General features: G+C 54.8%; 2 protein-coding genes across 2 annotated transcripts; one reads left to right on the top strand and one right to left on the bottom strand.

Annotated features, from left to right (window-relative positions):
• Positions 1–97: 97 nt before the first annotated feature.
• On the bottom strand, positions 98–12,911 carry COCSUDRAFT_38242 (P-loop containing nucleoside triphosphate hydrolase protein; the record flags this gene model as incomplete). The annotated part of the gene is made up of 19 exons (XM_005643872.1): positions 98–274; positions 595–746; positions 2,722–2,752; positions 3,196–3,350; positions 3,562–3,715; positions 3,979–4,129; positions 4,392–4,521; positions 4,920–5,103; positions 5,343–5,639; positions 6,654–6,692; positions 6,876–7,004; positions 7,873–8,064; positions 8,422–8,580; positions 8,917–9,062; positions 9,332–9,408; positions 10,917–11,182; positions 11,550–11,747; positions 12,113–12,364; positions 12,753–12,911. 19 exons carry the CDS (start codon positions 12,909–12,911, stop codon positions 98–100), a joined length of 3,048 nt encoding a protein of 1,015 aa, XP_005643929.1.
• A 3,062-nt stretch (positions 12,912–15,973) lies between these two features.
• Positions 15,974–17,864, top strand: COCSUDRAFT_44720 (hypothetical protein; the record flags this gene model as incomplete). Its single annotated transcript, XM_005643871.1, has 7 exons — positions 15,974–16,078; positions 16,150–16,250; positions 16,444–16,687; positions 16,741–16,883; positions 17,062–17,254; positions 17,505–17,614; positions 17,756–17,864. The coding sequence occupies 7 exons, from the start codon at positions 15,974–15,976 to the stop codon at positions 17,862–17,864; spliced, it is 1,005 nt and encodes a 334-aa protein (XP_005643928.1).
• Between the last annotated feature and the right edge of the window lie 706 nt (positions 17,865–18,570).

Here is an 18,570-nt window from a genome sequence, read left to right as displayed (position 1 = left end):
CAACAGTCAACGTGCGAGCGCCCACTTGGCACTCTAATTTACATCTCACACAAACCTACAAAGCAGCTGAGCATCTTCTGCTAGCTCGGTGCGTGGTTTACATGCGAGGCAAGGGTGACATTGAAGACCCCTGCTGGGCTGCTTTGTGCATTGCAGCAAAGTGCGACCCCTTGGCTGCCAGCAGCTGCATGGGTGCACCCGTCTCAACAACTCTGCCGCCCTCCAACACTACAACAATGTCGCAACCCATGACAGACTCCAAACGATGAGCAACCTGTGAGCCATAAAATTTTCACTCAGCCTCGGCACTGTGGTCGGGCAGGCTCCCCTGACTTGGCAACAAGAGCATCCTGGGTGGCTACTTCGACTTCTGATATAACTTCTCAGTTCAACTTCAAAGCTCAATAATGAATAGATTGCTCAATACATTCCCCCGGACATTCCAGCCATGCACCATGTACCATGCACCGTGTGGTAAATACCCAGGTGACTTACTGAGAAGGCATTCAGAAGGAAGAAACACCCAGTGCTGCTTCCAAGTAAATCTTAGAAGGCAGGCGCTCGGAATTATCAGGTTTATGGGACCGGAGTCACCTGGAGGATGGTGGCATGGCTGAGCTGGGAGGCAATGAGCTCCTGCATGAGACGGGCGGTGGCTGCGTCCACGTTTGCGGTGCACTCGTCCAGGCACACAATGCGCGGCCGACGCAGCAGCACGCGCGCCAGGCACAGCAGCTGCTGCTGCCCTGCGACAGCAGCCCCCCAACACTTTAAACAGGCTGTCACCCTTCAGCTCAGCTCATCCCTTCCTTCCCTACCCTTCAGCTCAGCTATGCAAGACACAGTGCTGTTGGCCTCACCTGCAGGCTATGCACCTGCGCTTCATTGCTCGAAAGTAGCTGCCAATCTTTTGCTCTCACTCTTTCATCTCACCTACTGAAGGGCAGGCTCTTGCCTCATCTACAGGCTATGCACCTGCGCTCCCGTTGCTCGATACCAGCTGCCAGTCTTTGAAAACATTTGGAATGGAAAGAAGCGATGTTGACACCTGTGCGATTCGGGTGTTTGTCTTCAGCACCCCTGGGTACTCCAGACCAGGCGGATCTACATCTCCATAGGATATTCCAGACACTGGAGCCACATGTGCAGACTCTCCGGCTCCTTTCCTTCTGCAATAAATGAGTACGAGCCTCTTGAAGTTGAAGCATTGAAGAACGACTGCAGCAAATGCTTGCAAGGCAGATAGTCCTACCCTGTGACAGGCCGACGCCCCCTTCGCCGAGGCACACAGACAGCAGCTGGCCGCCAAAGCCGCTGTGCACGAGCACGCCTGTAGACTCGCGTGCGAGCGACTCAGCAAAGCTGCCGCCTCCGCCGAAGAAGCGCGAACGCGGCGCCGGCCGCCCCCGGTGCCCCGAGTAAGACGGCTCCGGCGCTGCGCTCATGCTGGGGCCTGCGCGGCCCTCCTCTGCCAGCAGGGACGTCCTGTGGGATGAGCAATGCAACAAGTCATCATCCTTCACTATCTATCAGGAGATTGTTGCCGTTGTCAATGTATCCAATCCCAGGGATTTGTACACGCACCTCAACCGTTCCTGTTTCCTGTAATGTGCGTCTGCAGGGTTTATTGTACATGTATCTTCCTCTGGTGATGGCGACATCAATCACGGCGACAGCCTCCACATTCCCTTGGTGGCATTCCCTCTCTCTCTTTCTCTTTCTCGATCTAGATCAAAGGCTTGTCCAGCCAAATCCAGAGATGAGCGAGTCAGCAGCCTGCGAAAAAATTTGGACAAAAGTCTTGTTGGGCGCTGCACCTCTCGCTGCTGCCGGGCGATTCGGCGGGCGGCAGGTAGCTGGTGCTGGGCGCTGACGACGGCCGGTGCCGCGGCGGAATCGGCCGCCCTAGCTGCGGCGAGCGCGGGGGCGTGCCTGCGTGCATACCAGCAACTATGATCTCTCCATAATTTACTGTGTTCTTAAAGTTGCAAAGCATACCGGCGTTCATTGAGAGACACATCCACATCATGTTGGTGCACCATGCAGGGCACTGTTTTCCACAACAAGGCCACTGTAAATAATGTAATTGAGAATCTCAAACCCCAAGAGATTTTATCAATTAAGAGCGAGGGAATGATGGCACAGCGTAATAGGTAAGGCTGCGAGTCTGACTGAATAAGACAGGCGCAGATGACAAACGCCGCTATCCTGCAATTCTGACCTGGCCCGGCCATGCCATCCTACAAACATATTCCAGCTCAAGCGAGTTCCTGTAACGGTCCATGGCGAGAAGCCGCACCGAAGGCGCCGGGAAGGGCTCGTCAACCAAGGTCTACATATGGGATATTCTGGACCCAAACCCAATCACAGTCAAGGTATTCTGGCGCAAGTAGTCAGGCTGCGAGCCGCACCGAAGGCCGCAGGAGGGGCTCCTCACTCAAGGTCCACATTACCGGTTACTGAGGGACCTCGAAAATGCAATGATAAACCCATAAACTGTGGCGCAAATATTTGAGCTGCGAGCCGCACCGAAGGCGCCGGGAGGGGTACGGGAGACGGAGTGCAGGGGAGTGGCGGTGGCTGAGGAGGGTGCCCGGCGGGCGGCGACCGGGCTGGAGCGCTCTGCGGCGCCCTTGGCCTGGCTGAGGCTGAGCCCGCACAGGATGTCCCACAGCCGCGTCACCTTGAGCACGCCGATCAACTCCCGGTCGCTGTGGCGGCCCATCGGGTCCAGGTTCTCCCGGATCGTGCCCTGCCGCAAACAAATGACCACGCTCAGACAAGATGAAATTTATTCAGTGCCCTGCTACAACACGCAACATTCAGGCAACATGACCACATTTTGCCCTGCCGCAAAGCATGAATTCGGGCATTCAGGCACAGAGAACCACAATCCCCTGCCGGAACAAATGTACCAGCCAGCCACCGAAGCAGCCTAGTATTATCTTTTCTACTAAATGGAGATAGTTATGTGGTAAGAACCATGGACAAATTCGCACAGTGAAAAGCTGGAGAAGACAGCCAGCGTTTGCATTGGCGGGATCTCCTAGGACGGACATTGCGTGGAGAATTCCCGGGCCAAACTCAGGATTTGCAAAAATGCCCAAGCTCTTCCTGTTGCAATTCCGCATTCCATCGTCCCCATCCAGAGGCAAAGAGATCATCAGTGGCTCTGAGTGTGCCAAGAAGACACACCTGGAAGAGGAAGGGCGTCTGCGGCACGCATGCAATGCCGGAGCGCAGGTGCCTCAATGGAACGGCCCCAATGTCCTGTCCATCCACCAGGATCGTGCCCCCCTCTATCTCAGTCAGCCGCAGCAGGGCCGCCACCATGCTGCTCTTCCCAGCCCCTGTTATACAACACACCTCATTGTTTAACTGGTATCAGCATATCAGGATATCCTAATGCTGATGACTCAGTCTTCTGCAACCCGCAGTACCCAGTGTGACAGCTTGACCTGCTACCCATGAAGACACCTGATAAAGGAGGCACATATGAAAAGACAGGCCAATGTAGGGCATAGCCTCATATGCAGGAGATCAAGTCAGGCTGGCAATTACCTGTTCTGCCGCAGATTCCCAGCTTCTGCCCAGGCCGGATGTCCAGAGACAGCCCAGCGAGTGCCAGCGGAGCATCCGCATGGTACCTCAGCCTCACATCCACAAATGACACCCGTCCCTGCTCCGGCCAGCTGCTTGGCAGCGCCCTGGCTTCCTCTCCTTCCAGTGCCCCATCGTGAAGTGTGTCCGCCTGTGACACAGTACACAGACCAGCATTCATATCATTCTGCATCCTGCACTGTACATGACATGGCACATGGTCTGCAACAGCCCTGCTTAGAAACATCCTGGACAGATACCCCTTAGGAAAATCTCCTGACATTATAGATTTCTGCCAGCACCTCTGCATGCATGCCAGGTTGCAGCAGATATAAGCATTCAGAGACAGAAAATTCTGCTGAGGCCAGGAGAACAGACCTGGGGCTCCAGGTCTGAGAATTCGAGGATGCGCTCCACAGCCACCATCTCCTGCTCTGTCTCGGCAAAGGACGTCAGCAGGCCGTTCAGGAGCCCCGTGATGGCCAGCGCGTAGCTCAGGCTCAGGCCCACCAGACCCGCTCCCGCCCTCCTGCACACGCAGTCAGTAGTACATCAATGGGCCCTAGTAGAGACGTATCTAAGTATGGCATTGCCTGACCTTGCCCTATGCTTGCAGAAGAAGCTTGAAGACTGCAAACCCCTGAATGAGAATGCATCACACTTGCTGCGCTCCCTCCTTGAGGTAGCTTCAGCCCAGGTGTTGAACAACTCATAATGACACTGTTGCAGCCATGGCTTATCATTTCCTGAATGAGTGTTCTGATAGAAAGGGGAGAGGAAATGTCACGCACCCTCCTGCCTGGCTGGCAAAGGAGGGCAGCAGGCCTGCAGCGCCGGCCACGCCGAGGCCCGCCACAAGCGTGATGACCGACGCGGCCAGCACCTGCAGCCGCAGCGACAGCCATTGCGCCACCGCCAGCCCTGCACAACGCACACCACCTCCCATGTCAATCTTATTATGGAAATGAAAAGGCGGCATAGTACAAAGTGCAGTCCTTCCCCGCGAGTCACAAACTTGCAAAACAGAAGTCGGTCTGCAGCCTGTCATACTTTACACATCGGATGAGATGCAGCTGTGTACCAGCAGCTTAATCTACATTTGTATCCTCAGGAGCACAAATTAGTGGCTGTTGGGACTGCATTCAAGGCCTCTTGCGGTCATTCCTATGTCTGGAGCGTCAACTATCTTCACAATGTGTGTGCACCTGCATGCACACCCACTATGAACACAGTTGACGATCCAGACATGCCATGAGACATCCAGACATATGCGGGAGAGGAGATTAGGAGTTCAGGAGGGATGCCCTGATGAGCTGCACCTGCAAAGTTGGCGCGCTGCAGGGTGCCCAGGCGGTCAACGTTCTGGGCGGCAAAGGCGGCCTGAGCGCGGAAGCCGCGGATCGTGGCGGCCCCATCGAGCGCCTCGGAGAAGCCAGCGTACACGGGACTGCGCGCCACGCTGCCCAGGCGCCGTATCTCCCTCGACGTGTGCCGGTAGTACCCCTGCCAATATAAGCCCTATCTATACCAGCTGACTGTATGCACATGACAGGGCGACCCTTTGTCATCTTCCATGATTTTCACATGTACAAGCTACATGTAGATCTTGGCCAAAATGGAGAGATCACCCACATGAGGGCACAATTACCACCTTATTGTTACACTTGTGTGCAAGAGCAACATGTTCACGTGGCATACAAGCAGACGCCCTGCATACCCAATGATCAAGCAGGGAGGCTGACCTGTAGCCAGCGGTAGATGAGGGCGAGGGGGATGAAGGCGGCGGCCAGCAGGGGTTGGCTGTAGGTGAGCACAGCCACGACGCCCAGCATGGAGAACAGCACAGCCAGCAGGATGTTCAGGATGAAGGGCAGCGAGTCGTCGGCGGTGGCCGTGTCGGAGGAGAAGCGGTTGAGTGTGCGGCCGGCCGGGGTCGCGCTGAAAAAGGCAGCCGGCGCGGCTGCCACTGCCGTCAGCAGCCGCTCATGCAGCCGCTGCGCAGCTACCAGGCCGCCGTTCGCGAAGGAGAACGCCCGCACCTGTAAGCACAATGTGTGGTGATACTCAGCAGGGCAATCCCCTAGCTTCAACATGTGTGAGACGCGCAATGTTGCTAGCAGACAAGCAACCGCCCATACATGTCATCTGCATGTCCTCATTGGAAGAAACACTTCCCAATATCCCGCACTGCCAAGTGAGTTCCCTTTCAAGTCACAACGAGTTATAGTGAAGTGTCGGGCTGCTGCACAGGATGAAAGCTGCGTCCAGAGGACTGCAAATTTCATTTGGTGCAACAGGACAGCCCAAGCCTTGGCGGCCACGCCCCCTCAGAGCAAACAGGGGAATCGAAAGCAACTTAGTCTTATTTAGAGTTCCCTGGAGTGACAGGGAGAGGGGTTTACCAGGATGGAGAGGGAGTTGGCAAGGGTGAGCATGAGCAGCACGCTGAGGTAGAACTGCACGTCCGGCTGCAGCTGCGCGACACTGCGCCGGACGCCGCGCCGCAGCCTGGCCGCCTGGTCGTGCACATAGTCTCGCACAGCAGCCATCGCATCCGCCATCCACCCCTTGCTCTTCTCCCTCGGCCGCAAACCGTCCACAACCCCGCTGTTCCTCCCAACCCCTCGATCCCTCACCGCCCCAGCCTCGCTCTGTTCCCCTCCCAACACTTCTTTCAGACTCCTGCTGACCGGCAGTCCCCGCCCATGAGCTTCCGCCGACCCCTTGGTGCTCCTCATGGTTTTCACAGCCCCCCAAGCAGGCTTGGCAGCTCCCTCAAGCTCGTCTGAGTCCCAGTGAGGGCTCTGCGCTGCTGATTCGCTGCTTTCCCTGAAGCCTTCCTTGGGATCGATCCAGGCAGCGGCTTCTTGGGAGTCAGTGGGACCCCAAGTGTAGCCTGACTGCGGCAGCCAGACATAACTGGCGGCTCGGGAGGGATGGAAGGTGGGCATGGCCTGCCAGCTGGGGTAGGGCGTCTGCTGCTGCATGGCTGTGGCGTTGAAACCGCGGAGTGAAAGGTCCAGCTCGACTTCCTCGTGGTGCTGGTGTGACACCCAGTAGGACAGCCACAGGTCGCTCCCGTTCTGGGTGACCTGCAGGGGATAACACAGGATTTGGATTAGAGTGATCAAGATTATAACGTGATTGGCTCCTTATCTTCCCCAGCACGCCTCGTGACGATGGCCCGACAGTATTAAGAGACATGTGCGCTTTGACACAGGTTCAAGTCCAGCACATATCTATCAGAAGTCCAACTTGGGGAAAGGTTAGGTCACCTGCATGAGGGTGAGACTGATGAGGATGACTGAGACCAGGAAGGGCCCCGCAGCCATGGCATAGGCTGTGTACACCCGCGGCTTCACATGCCCTGTCTGCCTGACTTCCTCCACCTCGCCTGACCCCTCCTGAGGCGTTCCAGCCGGCCCCTGAACTGCAGCCTGGGCAGGAGGTGTGCCGGGAGGCTGCTCCAAGACCGGCTGCTGCTGTGGCGCTTTCCCAGCCCCTGCCTGCTTCATAGAAGCCCCTGCATGCAGGATCTTATATCATGGAGGGTTGCGCTCTGCACAGGACCATGTCCATTTGGGTGTTGCCTGTTACTATACAGGAATGAAGCATGCGGTAACGTGTGAAAAGACTCACCTGGAGGGCTCTGAAGGGAGCCACTGGGCTGCGTTGGCATGGAGGAGGACATGCGCCTCTGGAAGCTCTCATGCAGCTTGGCCTTGCCCTTACCCACCTCCTGTGAGGCAGCATGAAACAGCCTCACAGATCCAGCTCTCAGGCATAAAGAGTCAGAACACCTGAGAAGACGCCAATGACGAGGTCATTGGGACCTACACCGCCAGGCACATCGCAGTGACCACGATAATGACATCTCTCGACATTGTATTGCTGAAAAGACGACATGCACAAGGTTGATGTGACACTCGCAGTCGGCGCCCTTCGAGCAAGCCTCACCTCTGTGTCGGGCTGCAGGCCGGGAGTCCACAGCTGCAGGCCGTAGGGGTCCTCTTCTGGGGGTCCCTGTATCCAACAGTAAAGTAGCTAAGCAATCATACACTTATTTTCCCAGCTGGAGGGGGGTGGTATAAGTACTGAGCACTATGCGCACGGTTGTTTGTGTCTTGCTTGGTTTTGAGCAGTAGGGATACGGGTCTTGTTCACTTGCAATTGATCCCCACATGCATGTAATCTTGGGAGGAACTGCAGGTAACAGGGATCGTAACAATAAGATTCAAGGGCTCATGCAAACGGAACGATCAGGGGTCATACCAGGTATGCCACCCGGCCGCCCTCCAGGCGGAGCAGGCTGTCGGCTGCGGCCGCGAATCGGCGCGAGTGCGTGACGATGAGCCGCGTCTTGCCGCGCAGCAGCGGCCCGCAGATGGCACGCTCCCACAGCTCAGCCGCCACCGGCGCATCCACTGCCGCCAGCACATCATCCAGCAGGTACACGTCGCTGTCCTGTATACAGCAGTGACGTCCATATTGACACAAATTGCAAAGTCATCTCTTAGCATTGAAACCTTGACTCCCCAAGGGCATGGCGGACGGCACCACCCATGGCTGATGCAGCACGCCACCTGGCCTGTATCTTATATATTTATTTTTATAGGGTGTACGGGAACATTAATACCTGAACTATTCTTATATACATCTTTGCAGGGATCCCTTAAAAACATGATGGAGTTTCAAATGCTGCTAAAAATGATGCACGGAGGAAATTGAGTTTGTGGCACTGGGGCAACAATGCCTGCTTTCAAGCAAGGATTGCAGGTATGCTGGTACGGCAGTGACATGCAGGAGTGAAGCGAGGCAGACCTGGTACAGGGCTCTGGCCAGTGCAAGGCGTGCACACTGGCCGCCAGACAGTGTGGTTCCCCGGTCGCCCACGTGAGTCAGATCTCCCGCTGGCAGAGCGCGCATGTCCGCATCCAGACAGCACGCCTCCAGCACGACGCCATATCTGGACTCCTCAAACTGTGCGCACAATGCATGTCTCAATTGGTTAGAAGGTATATTAGAGTTAGTAACCGTGCGCATTGCTTGGAGGCAATTGTGGTTTGCCGTTGAGTTGCAGAAGGTCCCTCACAGGAGTGAGCGCCAAAATGGAGGTTATCACAGCGCAAAGCTACAATCCTCTGCTGCCACGAGAAATTGACGCGGCAGGCATGTTGGCAGCCTGGCTCAAAAATTCAGCTGGTTTGACATGAGTGACGTCACTCATGCAGACTGGACTGAAGGCAATTTTGAAGGTGGGCTCACAGCATGTCTGTCGTGTCCAAGGGGGATTACAGCGGATGAGGCGGGACGCACCGGGCGCTTGAAGAGGATGTTGTCGCGCAGGGTCCCGGACATGATCCAGGGTTGCTGGGGGACATATGCGAGCGATCCGCACACCCGTACCCTGCCCGCCACCCCTTGCAACTCCCCTAGCACCGCCGCCAGCAGAGAGCTCTTGCCTGCCCAGCGAGATAAAGAATCTGTCAAGCCACTGGTTTCTATTCTACCATACACAATGCCAGACACAGAGATGCATTCAGGGAGTCCTGCAGGCTCCATGTAGCGTATGTTACAAGAAAAATGTGCATGTGGCAAATTCTTATCCCTCCAAATGCACCACTGCACAAGGAAAGATAGTCGCATGCATACATGCTGTGCAATCAGCAAATGATAGGTGCATTGCCCCTTTGTTAGAGATAGGCAATGCTCAGGGGAGTAAGTGACGTACCGGATCCCACATCCCCCACAAGTGCAGTGAGGCTGCCGAATGGCAGCGCCAGGCACAGCTCTGTCAGCGCCAAGTCACTCGGCCACCAGGACACCACGCTTTTAAAGACCACGTCCCGATTGCCTCCATCTCTCTGTCCCCCATATCACCCTTACATCACCCTGTCTTGTTTCACAAATGGTCTCTATGACACAGCATGGAATGATTGGTTCAACTTAGGAATGGCCCCGGCTGGCGGGGGCCGATATAATTACTGAGCACCGTGCCTACGGGGATTTGGGTCTTGCATGGATTTGGCAAGTCCATCAAGGGGTGGATTTTGGCAGCCATTGACTGCAGCTTCTCTGCAGACGCACCTTGCTCTTGGCATATTGTAACAGCAATAATAATAACGAATTGCCTATTCCTGACGATTTAGGGGCGCTCACTCTTGCTCTGGTACTCTGGGGAACATGCCCACTGTACAGACTAGGTTGAAGGAAACCATAGGTACCTGTGTAGCTGTGTCTCCCTGCGCCCTGGAGAGGACTGCACCGCCATCTGCAGCCACCCAGGTGAAGGATGCATCCTGGAACAGCACCGCGCAGCCCGCCGCTGACTGCCCCACAGACAGCCGCCTCCCTGCAAAGAATATGATCTGGCACATCAGAGAAGTTGCTACCAAGCAGTCCTCTTGCCAGCTATGCAAGATCTGACAGAAAGGTAACTGCAACACGCACTTCACCTGTCTTCACGACAGCTCTTATGACCAGGCTGTTCACACGCATGAAGATGAGACGTCTACTTGTTTTGCTATATGGTGCAACAGGTCCTAGCGAACCTCACAGGCTAAAAAGGGGCACCAGGGACAGACCTGATGCTTGCAGTGGCTCTCCCATGGAAGACAGCGCGAGGCGGTCTGCGTCTCCCTCCATATCCCCGAAGAGGCTGGGGAAGGGCAGAGTAAGCATGCTTGCCGAGCTGGTGGAGCGCAGCCTGCCCTCAGGGCTGGGCTGCACACTCTCCAGCATGGCAGCTGTCCACTGCGGGCTCGTCTCCCTCGCAGACAGAAACCTGCTGGACACACAGCCCCCGTCAATGAAATCCCAAGCCAAAGGAGCTCAGGCAAGATTCCTTTTTGACAAGTTTATGCATCAGGTCTGAAGGCGACTGCAGATGCCAGTGTTTCCCCCATCACAACTACAAGCATTGTCCAGGGCAACATGGGTCTTGCCATGCAAAAAGAACATCCGTTCAGAGCCTCGAATTAACCACTGCAAGGGTGTATAGATTTGAACATAAAGACGGGGATATTAAAAGCAGTCAAGGTTCATGACCCAAGGCTGTGAGGGAACCACAGCCCCCATAAAGAAAATCTTGTCAAACAAGCCCTGGCAATGTACCTTTATATACCGTATCCATCTTCATGCATGAGGTAAGACTCAAATCACTATGCCAAGCTCCCTAGAATGACAAGCGTAAAGAGGACCAACACAGGACCTCACATGCAAGAAGATTTCCCCATTCAGAGCGCCATTTTTAATTGATGTGTACACTTGAGAGTGTCTGGCAGTTGAAGCTATATGGGGTGGATGGGTGTACATACCTCTCGAGGCGCCGAACAGAGACGACGGCCTCCACGCAGCCGTTGATGACCCAGGGGAAGGAGTTGAGGGGCGCGATCAAAACCCCGAACAGCGCAAGCGATGTGAAGACCACCTCGGCCGTCAGCGCGTGGCCCAGCAGCACAAACAGGCTGAAGGTCAGGATGGAGGTCAGCAGCGATGTGGCCGCCCAGAAGTAGACGCACAGCGCGTCCAGGTACTTGCGCACCGCCAGCGCTGCCAGCTCCCCCTGCCGAGCCTCCTCCACCTGAAAGCAGGCGATTTTTTCTTGTTTTGAACCACTGAGATTGACCTGTTTGTCAGGAGTGTCCTTGTTCTGGGCCGGGGAGGATGTTAGGTCTGCACCTCCATCGCATCCCTTTTGGGCATTTGCTCCCTTGCAAATCCTTAGGGAGGACCATTAATATCTCGAAACACGCATGTCATCCAGGCGCACAGTGCAAGCTGGGGCAGGCCTGGTGATAGCAGCAACTGAGCATCACCACCACTGATGCAGGCATAAACGCAAAAACATACTACCACCTCATGCATGTGAGGAAGAGCCATGCAGTGGGTAGACCGATTGTCCAGCAGGCTCCCCCCGAGGCCATATATAGAGTCATCGGTCGAGTCACCCGCGCGAGGAAGGCGGGCTCCCATGCGGCGGCCTTGATCTGGCGGATGCCGCGAAGCAGCTCCCCCGTGCGCCGAATGCGCGCGTCCTTGCAGCCCATCATCTCCGCGCTGGCCGCCTCGATGCGCCGCGCCAGCCAGCGGTTGATCGGAATCAGCGCCAGCACCACCGCCAGCCCCGCCAGAAACGCCACCCGTACCTGGATGAACACAAATTTTGAATTTGAAGTACAATTTCATGTAGTACGGGAATACGAAATATAAAAGTACCATTCTTCATCGCTCGTCTCTGGGAGCGCGTGTGCTTGCGTACGTTCATCACTGCCCCAACAGGGGCAAACCTGTGGGAATATTAAAGCTCTGAAGACCCCCTCTTTTCATGGCCACTTTGCAGTCTTCACAGCGGCAAAAGATGGCCATAACTTGTTCAGCAGATTGTTCAGCAGCAGCTCCAACGGGACATGCACCGGGGAGATCTCACGGCGCTGATTGTCCGTCAGGATATACATATTCACATTGATATCATGATGAACTGCACATGCAGCACAGTGGCAGTAAATATCACCTGGGTGTAGAGCAGGCACAAGGCCACAGCAATCTGCAGCGGCAGGCTCCACAGCTCGTGCAGGCTGGAGAACAGGTTGACCACTCGGTCAGCGTCCACGGACATGAGCGTCTGCACCGCGCCGCTGGAGTGCGCCGCCATGTCAACGCTGCTCACCAGCAGGGTCTTGTCGTAGACCAGGCATGTGAGGGCCGAGCGCAGGCGGCAAGCCAGTGCCCCCTGCCTGAAGCTGTACTGCGTGTTCAAGGTTGCCTGCGCCGCATAATTCCACCTTTTCAGTGAGGGACAACATGAGAACTGTATAATCGAGTGTTTGAGTACATGAGAACTGTCTAACAAAGAAGTTTCTAAGAGTGCAAAAGAATCGGGTGTGTAGATGCCATGAGAAACTTTTAAGAGTTCAGCAATTGAGAGATGCATGGGTCTTGCACAAGCTGCAACCGTCAAAATGGATAATTATGGGACCCTGCACGTCAGTCATGCAATGTTTCATTCTGGTGGATTCCAGCCTTTGCAAGATTTAGCTCCATCAGAATCAGACTGGGATGACACTTCGCTGTTGTCAGCTCATACCAGACACCATGCAGCTTGCCTGTCTGCTATTTGATAAGTATATGGCATGGGGGCTGACTGGACCTACCTTGAGCACGGCGGCCAGTCCGAGGAGGGCGACGCAACAGCAGCCATACGCAAGGGAGCCCGGAGAAGGGATCCAGGAAACCTGCGCCCATGCCTCTGCACCCACCACGACTGGGTGGCCATCCCTTCCAGCATCATCCGCGTCGCGCGCTTCCTTCATGTGCCTCAGCAGTGCATTGAGGAGCAGCGGCCCTGCAGTGACAACAACCGTCACTCACTTTAAAGAAATTGGGATTTGCTTTAAAAGCAGCACATGATGACACCCATGAGAGATTTGATAGTGCGTGTGAAAAGCTGGATGGAGCATTCAGTGGTCCAAGGATGGTGTGAGGAGAGGAATTTGCCTGCAAAGTTGAGGGCGTCTCCAAACAGCTTCAGCAGCCCCAGTGAAACATATGGCCATCCATACGCGCCCCACAGGGCGGGCCATAGCTTTGCAACGCCTGCATCTCTGCCCTCAGCGCCCTCCTTCCCAGGCTGTCCTGCCTGTACAATGTGCATGCATCCCAACCTCAACACAGCGGCCCCTTTGAGATGAACACATGGACATTATGTACAGTGATGTATGTACAGAGGCGGCGTGACCACGTCATATTGATGCATGTGGTAGAAAGAGGCAGAAACAAGGGGGCCATCATAGATCAGCATCTATAACTCATGCAATTTCATCTATGTCTGGCAGTGAGCGCGCACCTGCTTCCAGCTAGCCCACATGACCCGCCTGCATTCGGCCGGCTGCAGCTCATGGGGCAAGTCCAACATGTCCCCCTGCTCCAGGCGCCTCTGTGAGCCCAGTGACATCAGCGGCGTCACCCAAGCGAACGCCAGCTGGCTTGCCAGTCTTGGCCGCTCCTCACCAGCCGCTGCAAGTCAAGAACCACCCACGTTCGGCCGGTGTCAATGAGACCCTATGCACTTTGCCTACCTCAGTCGTTCATGACATTTGACATGCTCCCAGATCCTGCCCTGCTTAATCCGTCTGAATATTGACTAGATCTACAACATTTGAGCAAAATGCATGTCAGTGCAAGCGCATGTCTCTCACCATCGCCATGCAACAGCTGCTCCTCCACATCAGACCGATCCTTCTGCCAGCTGGCCGCCAGCTCCCAATCCAGAACCGCCACAAAGAGCAGCTCCACAGCCATGCTGACCAGGGCTGGAATGACCTCAAGCCCCACTGCCCAGTACCACAGAGCCGGCACAGCCACCAGTGCAGCTGCTACAGGTTGCGCATGCCACAGCAGGCGCAGGTGCAGCGGGAAAGGGGCGTGCCCCGAACCGGCGCGCCTGCTGCGTATCACTGCCAGGGAGACCAGCCATGCAGTGGCCTGAGAGAGCCCGGCCAGGATCACATGGGGCCTGCGCGCAGAGAGGGTCGCCTTCATGTGTTGCAGCCAAATAGAGCCGAGAAGCGTTGCAAGCGTGCGGGATGCCCGCAGAAGGAAACACTCTGAAGCGATTTGACACAGCACCCCTCCCAGAGGTGCTGCATGGATCATACCCACAAATGCCACAGCCTTCGAGGCAAAGCATGCAATGAGCTTATGACGTGCACCAGGTCCTCAACGACAACTCATTAAGATACATCCAATCAGGCTGCTCAAGGTCTCTAGTAAGAAAATATCACCATCCGGCATGCATGTGCAAGCTCGCTTGGGGCGGTCTGGATTGCATGCTCATGTAAGATATTGGATTGAAAGCTGCAACATGCTCATTCGGATGATCACCTCTCCTTGATGAGAGTCGTTGGACCCTCTCTGGCCGCTAACACTGTGATGAATGCGAGCCAAGACACGGCAGCACAGGCCGCCAATGCCTCAATGACATAGCACCCAGCCAAAGTGCTTGCACGCTTCACCGAGTGCCAGATCTTCGGTCTCCCCTGCGTTTAGGATGCTGCAATCAGCTTGGATTGAGAACAGTCTGCTGAGAGGGACAGCCAGGATGTGGCAGTTTAGGGAAATTTACCTGGCTCGCAGTCCACAGAAGAGAGAGGATGCTGATCAAAGCAGCTCCAGAGATGAGAACTGTGTCTCCGAAGCATGAAGACAGGCAGAACTTGCCCTGTCTCCACACCTGCAGACAGCAAGCAAATGATGGCAGCGTTACAGTAAAGATTCCATGCAAGATCCTTGGAGCATTGTTGAATTGGCAATTGATACTTGTAGACATTGTGGGGAGTATCTGGCGATGAAAACACACCAGAGATTCATCATTGCCGCAAGCCCAGGACCAAAACATCCCGGCATCGCCGCCCATCGCCTCACATTTCAATGTCCTTCACCTTGTTTACTACTGTCACAGTCAGAAAATACTTCGAACAATACTTCCAAATTTTCAATACATTGTGATTGACCTCGGCATTCCTCGGCAGAGATTCGCAGATCAACAATGCATGCTAATTTGAGCGTGCTGCCTGCACGTGCTGCCCTCAATTGACTTCTCCTTTGCTGTCGTCTCTTGCAAATGTGGAAGGAAATTAGTAGACCATAGTCAACAGTAACTTTCTGTGTCAGTTGCAATCAATGCTAAGTTGAAAGGACCAGATCTCCAAAAAATTCAGCGATCATCCTGGCACGAGTATACGTTGTATTTGCGTAATCGATGCATTCTCCCCAGCTGATTGTCTATGGAATAACCTCAATATACAAGGCTTCGATCAGATCAGGGTTTTCATGATACACACCACTAGAGGTGTGAAGCAGCTCGTCAGCTTCCTACAGACGTCTCCTCTAGACATGAGCGCGTTGGGCCTATTGCATCTGGGAGAGGCTGGACATCAACCATTTTTAACAATCCCAGGTCTGTGCAGTACGCTTGTCCTCTTACGGATGCTCCTACTGTGCTGTATGCTGTGTCACCTTGTGAAACACCACCTGTGGTGCCTGTCAGGTGTTTCACATTGGAGATCGAGCATCAAGGTGGCCCATCTCAGTAGCGCATCAAGGGTGGGCGCCTTCACGCCCCATGCAAATCAGGGTCAAGCCAGGCCGGTGCAGAACCCACATCAGCAGGAGCCAGCCACAAAGGATAGCAGCGCTTTCTCTTTTGGCAGGCAAAAGCGGCGGAGGGGTTTGCAGAGTAGCGACAGAACCAGCACAATAGAGACTGGCAGCAACACAGCTTCAAGCTTCAACGTGCCATATGGCCAGCCCAGGCTCACTGAAATCTCAAGCAGGATGCCAGAATTAAATGGCAGCACCCCAAAACCTTCCAGCAATGGCCGGCAGGAGCCAGAATCAATGCCGCCTCACCTCGCAGCTAGCTTGGACCGATCACAGGGCCACAGGCGTCGCCCTGTCTTCGGCCCCAGATCGGAGCCAGGTCAGCAGTTGGAGCAAACCAAGGGCAGCAGACGGAGCAGCGCCTCGGATGAGAGGCGCGCTTCTCAACAGGGAGCCAGCACCAGCGCAGCAGAGGTTTCTGATACAGGCGACAAGGCCGAGGGTGTTCTGCAGCTCGGCGCAAGTGGGGCTCGAATACCACTGTACGGCAGGTTTGCCCTCTTTTTTCTCTTATTACTTGACCTTGAAGTGCAACGAATATGTTCTATGCAGATCAACAGCTGCTGCAGGAATGTTTGTACTTCCTGGTTGGCACAGAGATGTCAGATCGAGGAGAAGAAGAAATTGCCAGCTTATCACGGCACGTGAGGTTTGAGAGTGTTGACATTGATCTGGATGTTGCAGGGATGTTGAGACCATACTGCAGGCTGTGAACCTAGACAGGCGACGCCTGGATGGCTACTTGGAAGAAGTGGCAGATGCAGAGGATGACATGCTGGAGATCACCTATGATCAGCTGCCCAAAGGCTACATGAACCGCGAGTTTGATTGGAGCGGCCAGACCAACTATGCTGGCATGCATCGCAAGGCAAGCAGACCCCATGAGCAGATTATAAGTAACATGCATTGGTGCTTGCTTGTTGAAAAGGTTAGGAAGAGGCGAGGCCATGGTGACTCATGCTTGTCTGTGGGGTTGTGAAGGTGCAAGAGCAGCGCATGCGATGGCATTCTTGCAGAATAAGCGGCAGCACGGACAAAATTGAGATGACTCTGGATGGGGAGCTGGTGTCTGTGCTGCCACTGTGGGTTGCTGTGTTCCAGGAGGATGATGGTGGCCTCGCAAGGTAATTTTGGATGCTTCCCACCATTTAGTCAATTGTCAATGCACGTGAATCATATCAATGATTCATTCTTCTGCATGCACGTGCAGCTAAAGCGAGTGACCTGGCAACACGAGCAGTGCTCCAGTCCACCATCATACATGACGCTCTGAAAATTCTAAACATAATGTTCCGGCTGCAGGCTGCACGAGAGCACCATCCCCCTCAGCCCAGACCTGGTGAACGAGCTGGAGTCCAAGCTGCAGCCCTTTTGCGCCGTTGCTGGGCTGCGCTTCGATGGATGTGATCAGCGCAGCGGGCCCTGGCGCAACTACTATGTGGGCGTTATAGGCGATGTTGACTCGGATGAGGACGATGTGCTCTGGCCCAACCAGGTGAACATGCATGTCTGCTTCCGTGCATTGCCGCACTGCTTCATGTTCAACATGCTCAATTTGCCAGTAGCTGGGGTGTCAATTTAATAAAAGAGGAATGCAGACATCAAAGCAGTATGAGCGCCAGGGAGTAGGGAGAAAGGGCTGCATCGCGTGAATACAACGCGTGCAACATGCAAGACACCTCCGGCCCAGGAGCAGTTGCGGTACCAAAGAAATTGGGCTGCTGCTGAGGTGTAATATGACGCAGGCGATTCACGGCAATCGCACCATTTACAACGTGCGTAACGGCTGGGACATTGCACGCTTCCTGGCTGACGCTGTCAAGGAGGACGTGGAAGGCCATCTGGGGAATCTCAAGTGCGCCCCACAAATGCCATGTTTCACGATGTCACCAGTATGGAAGGACACTGCATGCTAACATGTGTGTTCGCTCATTCTTTCATCAAAAGCCATCCTGTCGTTGATTTGCCTGGGCTGATGATTGCTGTTGTGACGCAGGAGATTGCAGGAAGAGCGGCAGTACAAAACGGGGTGGGCCTACCACATGCTGCGCTCCCGCTGGGGAGAGCCTGCGCTGCGGAACTTTGACATCCGCGTTGACACATAATGTGTGTCGAGTGAGACGCTCAGTGGTGACTTCCAGGCTATTTAAAGTTTGCGAGCTAGCTAATGTACACCCAAGTCTGCACACTGGGCAAGTCACAGTCATTATGCTTCATGGTGATGCCCTGGTGGCCACCAACACACCATGGCTGCATGTAATGTACAATGCAATAGCTGGCTCGGGGACCGAGCAAATGTATGGAGGCCTGTGGAAAAAGAGAACCTCAACCCCTGTTTTTAGCGAAGCTGACTGCTAAAAGGGAAGGTGCTCTCACATGAGCCTCATTTGGCGCATTTCGTCGTGACCCTTAATTTTGGCACACCTGTATGACGATTCTCCTGCTTAATCACGCCCGGAAAGCAGTGTATTTTAGAATCCTAGGAGGACATTTTCTAGAAGACGATTAAAAATGCTGAACTCGGCTCGACGGACAGCCGCCCGTCTGGCACAATTGATTCCTCGCCAGTTTGAGGAAGCCTGTATTGCACAGCAGAGCCGTTCATACAGTCCATGTGCGTCGTTTCAATTCGGTGGGCTGCCTTGCCCCAGCGGCGACCCCTCTAGAGGCCCGAGCTTTCAGATCCATCAGCCTGCGATGTGCGACATCAGCAAGGGACCTGGGCAGGCTGTTGGCAAGACGCGATCATTCAGCAGCGTAATTTATCCGCCGTCGGAAGCTAAAGTTGGTGGTTCTGCTCCTGACTTCTCT

Source organism: Coccomyxa subellipsoidea, assembly GCF_000258705.1.
Source record: "Coccomyxa subellipsoidea C-169, whole genome shotgun sequence".
Classification (NCBI taxonomy): Eukaryota; Viridiplantae; Chlorophyta; class Trebouxiophyceae; family Coccomyxaceae; genus Coccomyxa; species Coccomyxa subellipsoidea.
Note: the sequence above shows the minus strand (reverse complement) of the source record. Positions and strands in the feature narration are given on the sequence as shown.